This window comes from Maylandia zebra, linkage group LG16 (genome assembly GCF_041146795.1).
Source record: "Maylandia zebra isolate NMK-2024a linkage group LG16, Mzebra_GT3a, whole genome shotgun sequence".
NCBI classification, from domain to species: domain Eukaryota; kingdom Metazoa; phylum Chordata; class Actinopteri; order Cichliformes; family Cichlidae; genus Maylandia; species Maylandia zebra.
This window is the reverse complement of record NC_135182.1, coordinates 9594209-9608930: the sequence shown is the minus strand read 5'-3', so window position 1 is coordinate 9608930 and position 14722 is coordinate 9594209. Positions and strand designations below refer to the sequence as shown.

Here is a 14722-nt window from a genome sequence, read left to right as displayed (position 1 = left end):
AGAAGGCTCCCACATATCAAACGCACACGCACACATACAATTTCAACCACGCACTCTCAAGCACACATTTGTCTCCTTTAAATCTACTAATCGCTTGGAGACATCTCCACAGATAATTACATTATTTCCCAGGCAAGCATATCAGAATCAAAACCGTCTAGTACCGACTCTACCATAACCTGAGCAAAGTGGGCAGCCTCTGTGGGCTCCCAATTTGGATCATTTTCATGCTCAGTCATCTCCTTTAAGCCTTGAAATAGAAATAGACAACGTTGTATATAGGCATTTAGCTCATGCAGCTCAATCTCGGACCACACTGTCATCTCATAAGGTGAAACACCTTCCTCAGTCACTATGTGACATTTGCAGGTCACCTCTAGTCGACCCTCTTCCTCTGCAATTTGTATGTTACAGATTGCAAAATAAAGCACAGGCATGTTTGCTTATTCTATTTAAACAACGATTTTACAGTATTAAATGGGACTGTTTAGTGCATGGGACACAATATAATCATTTATTGTTAAAGCGACAAATGTCAAACAGGTTCTAACAGGTCCACTTTATTGCGTGCTCATTGAGTTACTCCTATCAAAGCTATTTAACAAATTCAATTTACACATACTCATTAATTTGTCACGCTTATTAGTGGCTCATGGTTGCTTAAAGCCTATGTCTGACTTGACCACAGAGTTAGAGCATCATTCAATCCTCTCAGGATGACCACTCCATTTACTCTGCATCCAGTCAGCTCATGAATTAACAACCCTTGCAGACTGTAACCCTTTTATTTTTTTTGTTTATGCCTTCAAATCCACCTTAAATCTTCTTTACCTAAACGTTGGTTTTAAACACAAACAATTCTTATATTCTATTTTGAAACGCTATCACCATTCATATATTTACAATGTTATTATTTACTAAGCCAGCATTTTAATTGCAGACATTTATCCACATTTGCAAACAATAGTTATAGAGCTGAATGACACACAAAACCGAAAGCATAGTCCTCTCATGCGCTCTGCATCTGCTGCCTCATTTGCATGCACACACACTCTTCATCTAAGAATAGCAGCAGGCAGTCAGTGCATTGCTGACTCGACCCACAGAGATCTTTTTTTATTACAGAGACGTCTTATATTTACAACTGCACAGATTTTAAACCTTTTAACACCTATCGAATTTCGACAAATTTAACATAACAGTTTAACCGATAAACTCCCTGAGTTTTTTGCGATCAATTCACCAGTATCTGTCCAACAGTTTCTGGCCTCATCTCTAAACTCCCTAACTCAATTTAAAAGTGTCCAACACCCAAGGTCCAACCTTTGCTGCCCAAAAAAGCGCAGATACCGTTCCAAACGGTAAGGAGATTCTAACTCCTAGTTATTCTGGAGTGCCCCAAGCTCCACAGTGACCAACTGACTATCCCTCTTCGAGGACAATGCATAAGCGTCCTTTGCATTGGCAAGCGTTACCTCTGAGCACTGCGCTTCCTACCAGTCCAACTGGCGTTCTTGAGTAATTTATAATACTTTGGAACAACAGTAAAACACCCAACCAAGTGTAAGACTGAAGCAGGTCCAACCTTATAACCAAAAAATAACCAAATTCCCTAACCTACTAAACGGTCCAACCGTATTCAATCATTACCAGCAGTCCAACTGCTTTAAATCCTCCGATTCTTATCAAAATCAAAACAGACATGCACCAGTAATTTCAGTGAGTAGACTTAAATTTTATCATGTCCAATTTGGCACACTTTGGAAATAATTCAACAGGTAGTGCCTTACCTTTTGGATAAGCCGGCTTATGCCCACTCACTTCAACCACTGGAATTCATGTCTGCCCGTCTGACCACCTCGGACCACCGCTCACACCTCCACTTTTTTCCCTTACTCAACCACCGGACGAAGCCCCCAAATGTTAAGATTCAAGAATTGAGAAAGGGTACAAGAGGTGATCGAAAAATAACCACACTGGTCCGGCCGGGTGAAGTCAAACGAAGATTTTAATTCACATGTGGGAAGATCACTGAACACAGCAATTGATCTTCAACTTACTAAAGCACAAACAATTATTTTATAACATCAGGGTTTGTTTACTGACGCCCCTTCATGCGTCACAGATACATTTTATACATAGATCAGATCAACATCATCATGACTTTTCACCTAGAAAATCATCTTCTATTTTCATGGCTAGCCCTTCCTGTCTACCTTTCAGTTCTTGTCTTGTTCCTCTTTCTTGCCGAGACACCAAGAAACGGTTCCTCTTTTACCAAGACAATTTTGCAGTTACAGCCAAACATAACTAACCTCTCCTCTAAATAAATCTAATTTAAAGTGTGTGTGTGTGTGTGTGTATGTGTTGACCTCACATGCTCTTTGTGTCACCTCTTCACCTACTGTCTGTGTCTCGTCCTCAAATGCTCTTTCTCAATTCACCTGTTGCACTTCTGACCTTTTACCAGACCAGAAGCTCACTGAGACTATGTGTATGTCTTCTACTAAATAAATGTTTTAACCAAGAACCTCTACTAAAACCTTAATATAAGAATATGAACATATAAAAGATAATAAAATAAACTAATATAAGTGTTTTGTAAGCATGTATTGCAATTCCTTCTATGTTCTAGTTTTCCCTCAGCATGTATCACCTGAACAGTCACGTCAGTGAGGCTTACGACCTTTAAAGAACCTGAACATCAACTCAAATAAGCACAGATATGCAATATGTATAAAATAATTATAACTGCCCCTGAAATACAAAGTTAGCATCATCATAAACATCTTAAGGCCATCTTAAAGCTATCTATTACATTGTTAAAGCAATGATCATACTGCAGATTATATTATGCTGGTAAAATACTTTTGTTCATCCCCACAATATATATATATATATATATATATATATATATAAAATAAATATTTTGGGGCTTTTTTTGTGATCGTGAACCAGAAAATAAGAATCTGGGGCAGCCGAGTATTTAGTCGCACAACTTCAAACTTCAGTTTTGGGCATGTGTAGCACCACAGACGACTTCTGTTTGTGCATTTCACCCCCTCCACGAAGGCACGCTTTTCTTAAGACAGCTGCAGACACTTTTGATTCAAACTAGAAGCAAAGTGAATGTCTCAGTGCAGTGAAACAGCAGCTACATGTACTTGGTGTACAAAATGCAAAAAGATTTTTTAGGTTAATGTTTATCATTGTGCGCTGCATGATGTCGTCTGCTGTCGTGTTTGTAAGAGGGAGAACAGAGCAGCGTTGAGTCTAGGGCTGGTACAAACACAGTTTGTCTGTGACTCTGTGTCTGCCTCCGAGAGTGCTTTTCTTTGTACACATTATGCAGCCCGCTCATGCACTGCAGAGCAGGTTAAATGAAAACTACAAGTTGCTCCTCAAACATCACATTGTTGTTGCTTTGTATATGATTAGAGCTGCTTTCCACAGCTGTGGTTGTCTGTGTCTTTTGTTCCAAAAAGCTACCCTCTGCTTTGATTTGAGCTTCAGCTGCTGCTTTTGTTTGGACTGTGTCCAGGGCCACTTTTCTATCCAGACATGCAGTCTCGTTAATAAACATCGGCGATGCAGAGCAGTGCTGTTTATTAGTCACAGGATTTTTATAAGCTTGTGTCTGTTGTCTTTCAGTCAGAGTGATGAGGAAACAAGGTTGTGGCGGTTTTAGGACGGGGGGGGCAAACTGTAAAAGTGGCATCAGCACTCAAGCTTACGCTTTTTCATAGAAACTGCTTTAAGTTTAAGTGTTACATCAATTTTAATTTTGTGTGCACTTGATGCAGCCAAAGAGAGAGATGTGGTTGTTGTTGCTGCTGAAACCTTGTGAATTTCTACTCATAAAACTTGGAAAGGTGTACTAGTTGAGCAGTTTTGTGCACATACGCACATTGACCGTGTTCTGATAAACATTAAGGCTCTAACCATTTTCTGGGTTTAAATATAATGTATATAATGTGTTTAATATAATATATAAAAGGGAAAAACAGCCTGAAGAGCAGAGTAAGGTGTTGGGCCACCGCCTACTGTCAGAATGTCTTTGTGCTCTTGGTTATTAGTGAATGAAACATCAATGTTCCTAAAACATCCCCCTCATTCAGTGGTTTGTTGAAGGAGCTGAGAGCAAATCTAACGGTCAGAGGATGGAAGTGGTTGAATGGTTCTAAGGTGCCACACATTATTTTGCAAATGTGTGCTGTTCTTGTGGATTTCGCCTCTGTCAGTGCGCCCCGGGGCAGCTGTGGCTACACTGTAGCTGCCATCACCAGTGTGTGAATGACTGACTGTAGTGTAAAGCGCTTTGGGGTCCTCAGGGACTAAGTAAAGCGCTATACAAATACTGTTTGGCTTAGCCTTGGCCACAGAAGACATTATTCAAAATACATTTATCCATTCTTATTTGGTCTTTGAAGAGTTTTTCTTTTTTGTTGTCGTAGTGTTTTTTTTGTTTTGTTTTTTATTAATATAGTTTTCTCTCCATATCTTATGTGTCTCTATACACTGATCAGGCATAACATTGACAGGTGACGTGAATAACACTGATTATCTCTTCATCATGGCACCTGTTAGTGGTTGCGTTATGTTAAGGATTCTCTTGTCCTCAAAGTTGATGTGTTGGATGCAGGAAGAATGGGCAGGCGCAAGGATGCGAGCACGTGTGGGACACGGGCCAAATTGTGATAGCTGGACAACTGGGTCAGAGAATCTTAAAAAGTGCAGATCTTGTGGGGTGTTCCCAGTCTGCAGTGATCAGTGATTAAAAAGTGGCCCACGCGGTCCGATCCAACAGATGAGCTACTGTAGCGCAAATTGCCAAAAAAGGTAATGCTGGGATTTTTGTTGTGGTTGTTGCTCTTTGTTGGGGTTTTTTGTAACTCGTATATGTATATTAGAACTCAACCGTGAAAATAAAGTGGAAGCATGTACACATTCCCACATTTTCAAATGTGTTCAATAAAGCGATATTGATGTAGCATCAGGAAGTTACTATGTGAATGTTGCAGCCATGAACAGCTTTGTCTGATATAGCAAATATGTAGAAGACGTGTCGTTGGTCGTGTTGACCTCAGTGAAAACTCATTTCTGGTCACAGTCTCGCTGTCCAGCTCATTGTCCTTGTGCTTTTTATCTTTCAGCTCTACGATAAGATCAACACCAAGTCATCCCCACAGATCCGAAACCCCCCCAGTGATGCCGTGCAGAGAGCCAAAGAGGTGAGAAAACGTGCATTATTTTCCTCCCACGCTTACATTCTTCACATCAACACTTGCATTCATGCGATGTGTGTGATGAATTTAATACCTCGTATGGATGACACACTTACTGCTTTTCTCTTGTTCACCACACACTTCTGTTTCTGCTCAGGCTGCATTAATCCTCTTGCTCACTAAAACTCTCAACTCTTCACTGCCATCGATCGCTCTGCTCACCTTTAAAGAAGCTGCTGTTTGTTTGTGGGTCTTGGCACAACCAGGGGTCCTTAAAGTGTGTCTGGGGTGGCCTTAACAAAATTGAAAATAATTCCCTATGATTTTCTTGTTGCTGTTATTCTAATAAGACATTAAGCACTAGAGTCTATGGAGTCGTATTTGTACTTGAGGTTCTGTTTCATTAAGGTCTGTTTATTTAAAAAAAAAAAAAAAAAAGAGAGGGGAAAAAAAGCACCTTCTGTTCTGTGAAGGAGAGGAACGAGGTACAAAAATACAGTATATTTTCCCCCCTTTGTTTACATGTGATTACATATGTGACACCTGCACTGATAGCCCCTGTCGTCTTCACAGTTATCCCTTAAATATCGGCTCTTCACGGAGTGCAGCTGTGTGGTGGGGCGACTTGGTGCTGTACTTAGTGTCTCTCCTTCAGGAAAAATCTCTCTCATACTACCAAACAAGAGCCTAACCACCAGCACCCTAGTGCATGACAGAAAAGACAGAATGAGCCACTGAAGGAGCTTTCACATCCAGCTGATAGTCGCTCATAGAAGGGCCCATGAGGTTGCCATTCCCCTGGTAGAAAGTGCTTGCACACCCTGAGGCAACAAGAGATCTTTGGTACTGTAAACTATAAAGATGGCCTCCACAGAACGAATGGAAAAGCCTCTGTTTAGATAAAGCTTTACATTTGGCTAGTAAAACAGAAGAATATTGCCTGGTATGTGTGGAGCATGGTGACAGACCTCATGATGGAGGCACTGAAGACTAAAGTCTAATAAATGTTGTCCACCTGAGATGCAGTGCTTAGACGAAAGACTTTAGAAGCCACCATAGGGCCAGATAAGCAACCAGGCACAGCTCAATATGTGTTCGGTTAACTAAGCCATCTTCCACCCCACCGTCCAGGTCCAGTTACTATCCATAGCAAGGCACAGGGATGTGGGTAGTCACTGATTTGACCCTTGTAGAGGCTGGCTCTAAAACAAAATCCGGGAACAGGGCCGCGTGTATTTTTACAATTGTTAAGGGTAGGAAGAAAACCCTGAAAACCAGTGGAGTATGCCACTCCACCTGCAGCTTCACCACTGTGTGGCAAAACAGAGAAAACAGATATGTTGTCTTTCCCAGCACTTCCTACACAAATGTCACCCGTCTTCCTCAGGGTTGAACGCTAGAGCTGGTGACAAAACACATTTTCTTTGGGTTCAGTCAGCATTCTGCTAGTGTTGTAGACCCCAGACAGGCAGGGCATCCCTCATGCTGTTTCTTCTCATGTAAAGAGAAATAGTATTGAATAGAAGATCTCTTCATTTGCTTCAATTTGATAATAATAATAACTTTATTTATAAAGCGCTTTCAAACAAAGTGCAGAATATACCAAAATATTGAGCATGTCCATCCAAATAAGAATGGATACTACTGCATGGAAGACTTGAAATGAATGCTTCACAGGCAGCCTATGCCCCATCTGAAGAGCAGTGGCTAACTTCAGCACTGTCAGCTAAGCAAACTTCATATTTGTTAGAGGTTTTCTGAGAAATGATTGTGATGACAGCAGGATATATGCTGGCAGGGTTTCATATATGTCATCTGCCTTAAAGGGGTGAATATATGTGTTTTAAGATAGGAAACCCAGTGTTCCTTCTGATTGGCTACCAAACAAAATGTTTAAACAACAGGTGAGTGGGCTGTGTTTTTGGATTTCATGCAAAGCAAAGAGTAGAAAAACTGTCTGACACCAAGTGTTTAGAGCAATCTGAGCTGTTGGCTCACATAGATTAATTATACATACACTGACCTCATTATTTGAAACCTTGACCTTGTTTAAAATGAACATCGACCATTGGAGCATTATTTGATGGAAAATAAGTGAAAGCATAATAGGAGGAGCATAATAGCTTCCTTAAAGCTGCTAAGTGTAAATTTGATTCTGTTTGACCTGCAATCAAATCAGTCTGACAGTGAATTATACTTGATACAAGGGTGTAATGGCAGTCCAGCCATAAACACCCACAGCATCAACTTTACACGTTGATAGCTTAGTTGCAGATCTTACATTCTTAAATTTAGCAGCGGTGTGCTTTCACACTTTTCTGACTATTATTAAGCAACACTGGCTCGTCTTATGTCGTCAGCGACATTTCTCTTGTAAAATTAAAGTAAGTATTTTTTTTATCAGCAGCAGCAAGTGACAGGAGAGTTATCTGTTATAGATGCCAGTGCTGTACTCTCTTATTGCTGGAAGATGAACCTGCAGACACAGTGTAGATAATACTATAAAATCTATTCAAATAAATAAATAAATAAATAAATGCATGCTAATATGTAGAGCATACATAGCAAAACCTGCATAGGTGGCCTGTAGCTGGTTACTGTAATGCTGAACCTTTGGTCATCAGATTGCCCCAATCAGAGTAAATAACAGTATATTATTAGTGACAGTATAGATTATCTGTGAAACCACTGAAAAGGTATCTTAGCCTATTAACACTAGCTAGCTAGTCAATGGCACCATGCTACCGTTTTCACTTATTGACTACATATAAAAGATTGATATGCCCACTATGACATCATCCACCGGTTTCTGGTCTCTACAAGTTGCATCCATAAATTGTGTGGGTGCTACACATGGATGCAGATACCTGCTAATCAGTGCTAAATAACATATAGACACAGTACAATAATGTCACTTACCTAATCTGGAACATATGTGTACCACACAGCAACCCATATTATTTGTCATAGTTCACTTAAAAATAAACATTGTTGAGAGGCACAGTATAGTAACTAACAATTGTGGATGTGAAGAGGAGAGCAATCTGCTACATTGGTCTATGTTACCACATCAGCCAGTCGTCCCTTAATTTAAGCCTGAACAATATCCAAATGGAGAAGTTTAAAGTTAGGTAGTTATTTTATTTTGTTGGCTTATTTGGGGCATGGGGTCTATGGTGATTGCTTTTGCAGCCATCCTCTAGTGGGATTAGAGTAATTCCATTTTCTCAGTGAGCTGCTGTCATTGATGACACATTACCTAATCTGAAGTGTGAATGTGTTCCAACAAGATGCCAGTAGTGGCAGCATTATTGTGCAATAGTAAATCTCTACCTGCTGCTATACCTGGAATGTTGGACCTTGGGTTGAGCTTTTTAACCAGCTACTTGAAGCCCTGCGTTTTCGCTGCGTAACCACATGAGTTATTTCCAGCCACTGTTTCCTCTTCCTGTCTTATGGCGTGCAGCTAGCAATGCTTGGTTAAATCATTTACTTTTGATTTGCACATATTTTCTAGTATTTGGGTTTGAAGGAAGTTGGTTTGGAAACATATTTGACAATGCTTTATCTTCTGCTTTGAGTTTGTGTGGGAGCCCCATCAAAAACCTGTCCATTATGCTAGCTGTGTCCAAGTTTGTTTGTTTGTTTTTTAATTCATACCGCACCCCCACTGCAATTGCTCTGCGTCTCGGCTCAAACTCCACTGAGCTCGTGTGTGTTGTTAGCCCAGGCCCCGCCTTAAGAACACACTGGCCTGTGTGTTTTTAAAAAGAGACCTACAGCGTCTGTATTTGACCTTCCTCATTACACTCTGCTACATGAGGCATAGACACAAAAACACTAACAATGATGGGTTTGTTAATGCTCTTAGTCTGGTTTTTCTTATAATAGTCTCCAGCATCTGACGGTGACTATGATGAGCTGACAAACATGCAGTTAGTCTGGCCTCACCATCAAGCAGGATGCAGAGAGAAGCTGCTGCTTAACAAGAAGGCTGAAAGAACAGGGAGCATGTGAGAGGAAAGAGTGGGACTGTGGTGTGCATTGTGAGTAGTTTTCTGAACAGCCATGCATGCAGGCAGCTGCACAAAATGTTGCTGTGTTTACGTGTGTGTGCTTTGTTAAGGGAGCAATTAAAAAGTCCGACAACTGAGAGAGTGGGCGAGGGCTGGCGTTGTAAATCCCAAAGCTCTCCAGACGGGGAAAACCATTTACTGGGAGCGGGGCTCTGTTTTTATGTAGCTTTGGTTCATGTCAAAGAGATCTGGCTAATTAACGCAGCTCTGTGTCTGTGGACTTCATTTGGGCTTATAGATTCTGGTTCACATTTTCAGAAAATGGATCAAGAGTTCGCGATGAAGCCACACCAGATGCAGTTAGTTTGTGGGAATAAAAACAGCGTTTTAGTGTTGCTGTCGCAGACTTTCATCTGTCTTTTATTAGTTTTAGATCTGTCTCTACAGAAAACCTACTGTCAGATACTTAAATACACACTAAATGGTGTCACCAAACTTTTTTTTTTGTACAGAAGTATCCTGTCTGCTTATATTATTATTAAGCCATATAATTTGCCTGAGCCAAGAAGTGCAGTATATGGTGGTTTGGTGCCCTTACACCAGTATATGTGGGAAAACACATGTTCACCATCGATTTATTGTTTTTAATTTATTGAATGATGGTTGTTTTGATTTCAGAGGAATTGGTCATGCTTTTTCTTATGAAAGTGTCATGTAAATACTGTTACAATGGTGCATGTTCATCCCAGCCATCATAGGGCGAGGGGCGGGTACACCCTGGACAGGTCGCCAGTCTGTCCCAGGGTTTTTGTTTTTCTTAATTTGAAACTCTGTTGATTACTTTGACCCCAAGTCAACTTAGTTTCTTTCAGCTGAGACTTAAATGGCAACAAAAAACTTAAAATAGTCCATTTTCAAAGACTTTCATATGATGATATGATTGAAACTAGGGTTTGATATTACATGGATGGATAGATGGGATGAAAGCAAACCGATAGGAGTTGGTCTTTGAATGATCAACGATCAGATCGATCACAGAAGATCGATGTTGCTGATCGTTAGTGAGATGATTAGATCTTTAATATATGACCATATTGCTAAATGGATGCTGCTGTCTCTGGATTATCTCTACCTTCTCTCAGATTTTCAAACTGCTTTGTCAAGTGAAGACTGATATGTTCCCCCTAAATTGGCAAGTTGGGAGCTACTTTTAGTCTTGATTTGTGAATATTGACAATGGTATTTAGTCCTAGACCTGTTCATGCTCTCCTCCAATTTGGCATTTCCTGACTGTATTGCACTGCTGTGCAAGGGAATTTTTAGCTCAAGTAAACTTGTACTGGCCTCCAACTTCTCCAGCATAGTTTGACCTCAGAGTAACGTATTGTTTAATCTTGGCTGTGCTTTCAGGGACTACCCTGCCTTCCTCCTCTGCTTCACCTCTGTCTCTGCTGATTCACTCTGGCTAACGCTGAATTGCTTTGAACCAATCAGACGGTAACTTCCAGTGGGCTCCTGTGGGTTTCTGCTGCAGCAGGGCAGTTTGAAGACTATTCAAACTTCAGCAAAGCTTTTTCTTGCGGGCTGCACTAATACGCTCCTTTTTACCTCTACACTGTCATGTCTAATCAGTAAAATGAGTTTTGTTGGTGTAGTTTTGGAACTGTTCTCTCTCAGGAGGGAAGGTTTCACTTTGGCTGTTGATACTAATCTACACACAAACTACCCAGATTTACAGCCTGTTTAAAAAGCGGCTTGTACTGATTAAAGGCAGGGGTCGAACTTGATTTAACCCGACCTCTGTCATTACTGACCTTTAACCCTTTACCTGTGAGTCCTGAAAACAAGAGTCAACAGCTTTTATAATGCTTCTTTGTGTCTTCCTCCACTTAAGATTTCCTCCCAAGATGGAGCCTGTGGCGCTTTGAAACTTCTGGAAGATGTAAGACCTCATTACACTACTGCAATGTTCACTGGGCATCAGTTAGAAGTAGTTTCCTTGGCTTTGAAAGTGTTACAGTATTGGATGGAGTTTTACTTAAGTGTGACTGCTGCAGTTTTGATCGGTGGGTAAATGATCACTCTTCTTCAAGTCCACATAAATATATTTTATAATCAAAATTTTAAGGGCAAACATTAAGCCACAACATTCTGTAATAGAGGATATAACCTCATAGAAAACCAAGGTGAACACTGCACTAAATTTAACTTTTCATTTTCTCACATCGGAGCTGTGTACAATATAAAAGATGATGTAACTTCACTCATTGATTGGCATTCAGTGTTAGCAATCTGACTGCTGCCATGGAGCTAGACGCTACAACATACAGATGAAAGACTGGAGTCTTAAATTATTAATTAAGGGTATCTAGCTTGGTTAATTTTGTAACATATTGTAAGTATTGGTTTTAAAACAACAAATTTTGACATGAGGCTATGAGGCTTGACTCCTGTCCAGGCAGCCTTAAATGGAACTGTAGTTTCTGCTAATTCCACGTTGGCTCAGTATTTCCGCTCTGGAGGATTGCCCCTTGGCCTAAATACAATTGTGACATGGGGTCAGAGAAAATGACCTTCTGCCTGTCATTTGACAGAATGTATGAGAAATGATCCTCAACTTACACTGTGTATATATGTTGATCCATGGATCACCCCGTGCTTAGTGAGGCCCTCAATTTGAGGTTATCAAGCCTCAAACCGGGTGTTTTGATTGTCCCCACATTAGCTTTTTAAAACCAGTTTGACTGAAGGGCACTGCGTGTGACTTGTCAGTCATTGTGTAGGCCTTCTCTGAAGCATCCCCCCTTTTAATTTTGATGGGGAATATAATTACTGAATAAAACGAGTCTTATTTTATTAAGAACTAAAATTGGTGATTGAGATCATAAACTCATCAAAGGTCATGGGTCAGAGGAAGTGATGTGCACTTCTCTCATAGACTTCTAAACCATCAGAAACTGTATCTCTTGCCCTCTGCTGGCCACGAGAAAGTATGCAGGTTTGAGTCACTAATGCAGTGGTTTCACTTTTTAGATTCAGAAAGGTTATCCATATTTGTAATCTATTATCCTGGTATTACTCCAAAGCTGAAGACAACTTTTAAAATATAGATGATTCTCACGTAAATTCATAACAAGAGCTAAACATGTGATTTAGACTAAACTTGCCACATGTTTTCTCTTCAGCAAGTAAAAAAATTTAAAGGTCCACCGCATTTAGCCCAGAAAAGAACATCTGGTGCCTGGTGGGTGTTTCTAATTTCTATGGACATTTGTTCACCGTTGACATGGGAGGTGACAACACTGTTGGGGTTTTTTCTGTTGTTGTTGGTCTTTTTTGTTTGTATGTTTGTTTGTTTTTTAACTCGGATTCACATAACTGTGCATTTGCCTCAGCTTTTTCTCTTTGTCCAGCTGGTGGAGTTTTGTTTCTCATTGTAACTGATGGCCTCACAGTGATCCCTGGTGTGTAACTAATAGAGATGGACCGATCCGATATTACGTATCGGTATCGGTCCGATACTGACGTAAATTACTGGATCGGATATTGGAGAGAAATAAAAAATGTAATCCGATCCATTAAATATCAAAAAAGCACCTCACAAAACTTGCGACATGGCATAACTCAGCTCATAACCGTAGCACGTCGGAGCAGTGTGCTCACGTGATAGAGCGGCTGTGTGTATTTGTAGCCTTGCTACCAATCCAGCATTTCATCTCCGAGGAAGTGATCCCAGAGAGAAGTAAAGCAAGTGTGTGAGTTTATCTCTGAATGTTTGTAAAGCATTCCCACATTAAGCTTAACAACCGATATATGGAGCGACTGCCTCTCTCACTCTCCTGCTGCTACTTCAATGGTGAAACTGATCAATGATCAGCTGATCGGCTTTTCTGTCGCGAGTCCGTCTCTCTTGTTTGTTTTTGGCCCACTTTGCACCAGAAAGAGGAAACCAGCGGCTGAACAACAGCAGCACGTTTAAGCTTGATAAGCTGTTGTTAGAATTTATTTAATATTACTTTCTACACCTGGATCTTTTTCTACGTCGCTGACGGCTGGTAACTGTGCAGGGGCGGATCTAGCAAAGTTTAGCCAGGGGGGCCGATAGGGCATGAACAGGGAGAAGGGGGCACAAAGACCTACTTTTCTTTCTTATTCTCATTTAAAATGTCTAGCTTTTAATAAATAATTATTTGAATCTTACACCCAAAGTTTTAATCTGATGTAAAATGTATAGAAGTCCGTTACTGTATATAGTAACTATTAAGTCTAATATACCCTAGTAAGCTATAGTAGGGGAGACCGGGGATAGTTGTAACATTTTTGACATTTCTGTCTGTAACTTGGAGGTCTTTTAAGGTAGTGGATTCAAAATGTAATGCAAAGTATTTACATGTCTCTGCTATTAAATAGTGCAGCTATTTTCTCTGCAGCACAATTACCCATTGCATGGTATGGTCTCAAACACGAAGAGTGAAATGTTACAATTAACCCCATAGTCTGGGTTAGTTGTAACATATCCTGGGGTGAAATGTAACACAATGAAATAAGGGTACTAACAAAACATTAACGTGTAATCTTTGTTTATTCAACACATGAATGCACTTAGAGCCATTTATGTAGCTGTGTGTGTGTGTGACAGAATGCAGAAATCTAGCTTTTGAACATATTCCAGCCCCCCAAAAAAGACAAATTATGGAATTTTCTGCAACTGAATATTTCATTAATTTTGATTGGTCTTCCTTGGGTTTGGCCTCATTGGCTCAGTGGGCATTATAACCTACAACTCTTGCACCAATTTTGAACATAACAATGAAGCTGAAAAAATGTAGTTGTTCACCAGCATCGCAATTCCATTACTTTTTATCATGGCTTACCTTGGTGTGGTTTGCAAAGTGCTTCAGAAAGATGAAGAAATCTGTTTCTTGCACCCATCCTGATTTATTTCCACTACCAGTACTTCCTACTGGTCCATCTCTGACACAGTGGTCTGCATAATGTATGTGTGGGGAACACAAACAGTGGAGGAATTGTGTTGCCAATGGCATTAACCGCATATACAAATGCGACCAGTGAACCTCTCTCTGCTGATGTCGTTGCCCCAACTTGTTCAATATAAGTTAAAGTAATAGTGTGGTAAGTTGTAACATCTGCATTATTGTTACAACTGACCCAGACTGTTGCTGTTACAACTGACCCAGACTCCTATAGCCATGAACTAGCTAACATTACAGCCAACGGCTAAAACATTAGCACTAAAGACCTACACAGAATATATCCCCATAGACATACAAATAACATAATTTAAGTTTGATGAGTTTAACTGCAAAGCAGATAATGCTATTACAAATTGAAATAAAGTAGAAAAACTTACTTTTTGGCATACAAATTACTTTTTTCATGTTAAATTGTCTGTGTTCGACAAAATGTGCTGATTTTTCACATGTGATAGCAGAACTGAATTGGGCATGCACAGGATGAGTC

General features: G+C 40.2%; 1 protein-coding gene across 16 annotated transcripts in view; it reads left to right on the top strand.

Moving 5' to 3' along the window:
- The window catches only part of caska (calcium/calmodulin-dependent serine protein kinase a), a 175464-nt gene that overhangs the window by 132069 nt on the left and 28673 nt on the right, over positions 1 to 14722 (top strand). For 8 of the 16 annotated variants that reach the window (XM_014412508.4, XM_014412516.4, XM_014412515.4 and 5 more), the window contains 2 exons: positions 5154 to 5231; positions 11136 to 11183. In XM_014412508.4, coding sequence (XP_014267994.1) covers positions 5154 to 5231; positions 11136 to 11183 — 126 coding nt within the window. The remainder of the gene's footprint in view (positions 1 to 5153; positions 5232 to 11135; positions 11184 to 14722) is intronic. The other 8 variants (XM_014412513.4, XM_014412514.4, XM_014412520.4 and 5 more) reach the window with 1 other exon arrangement.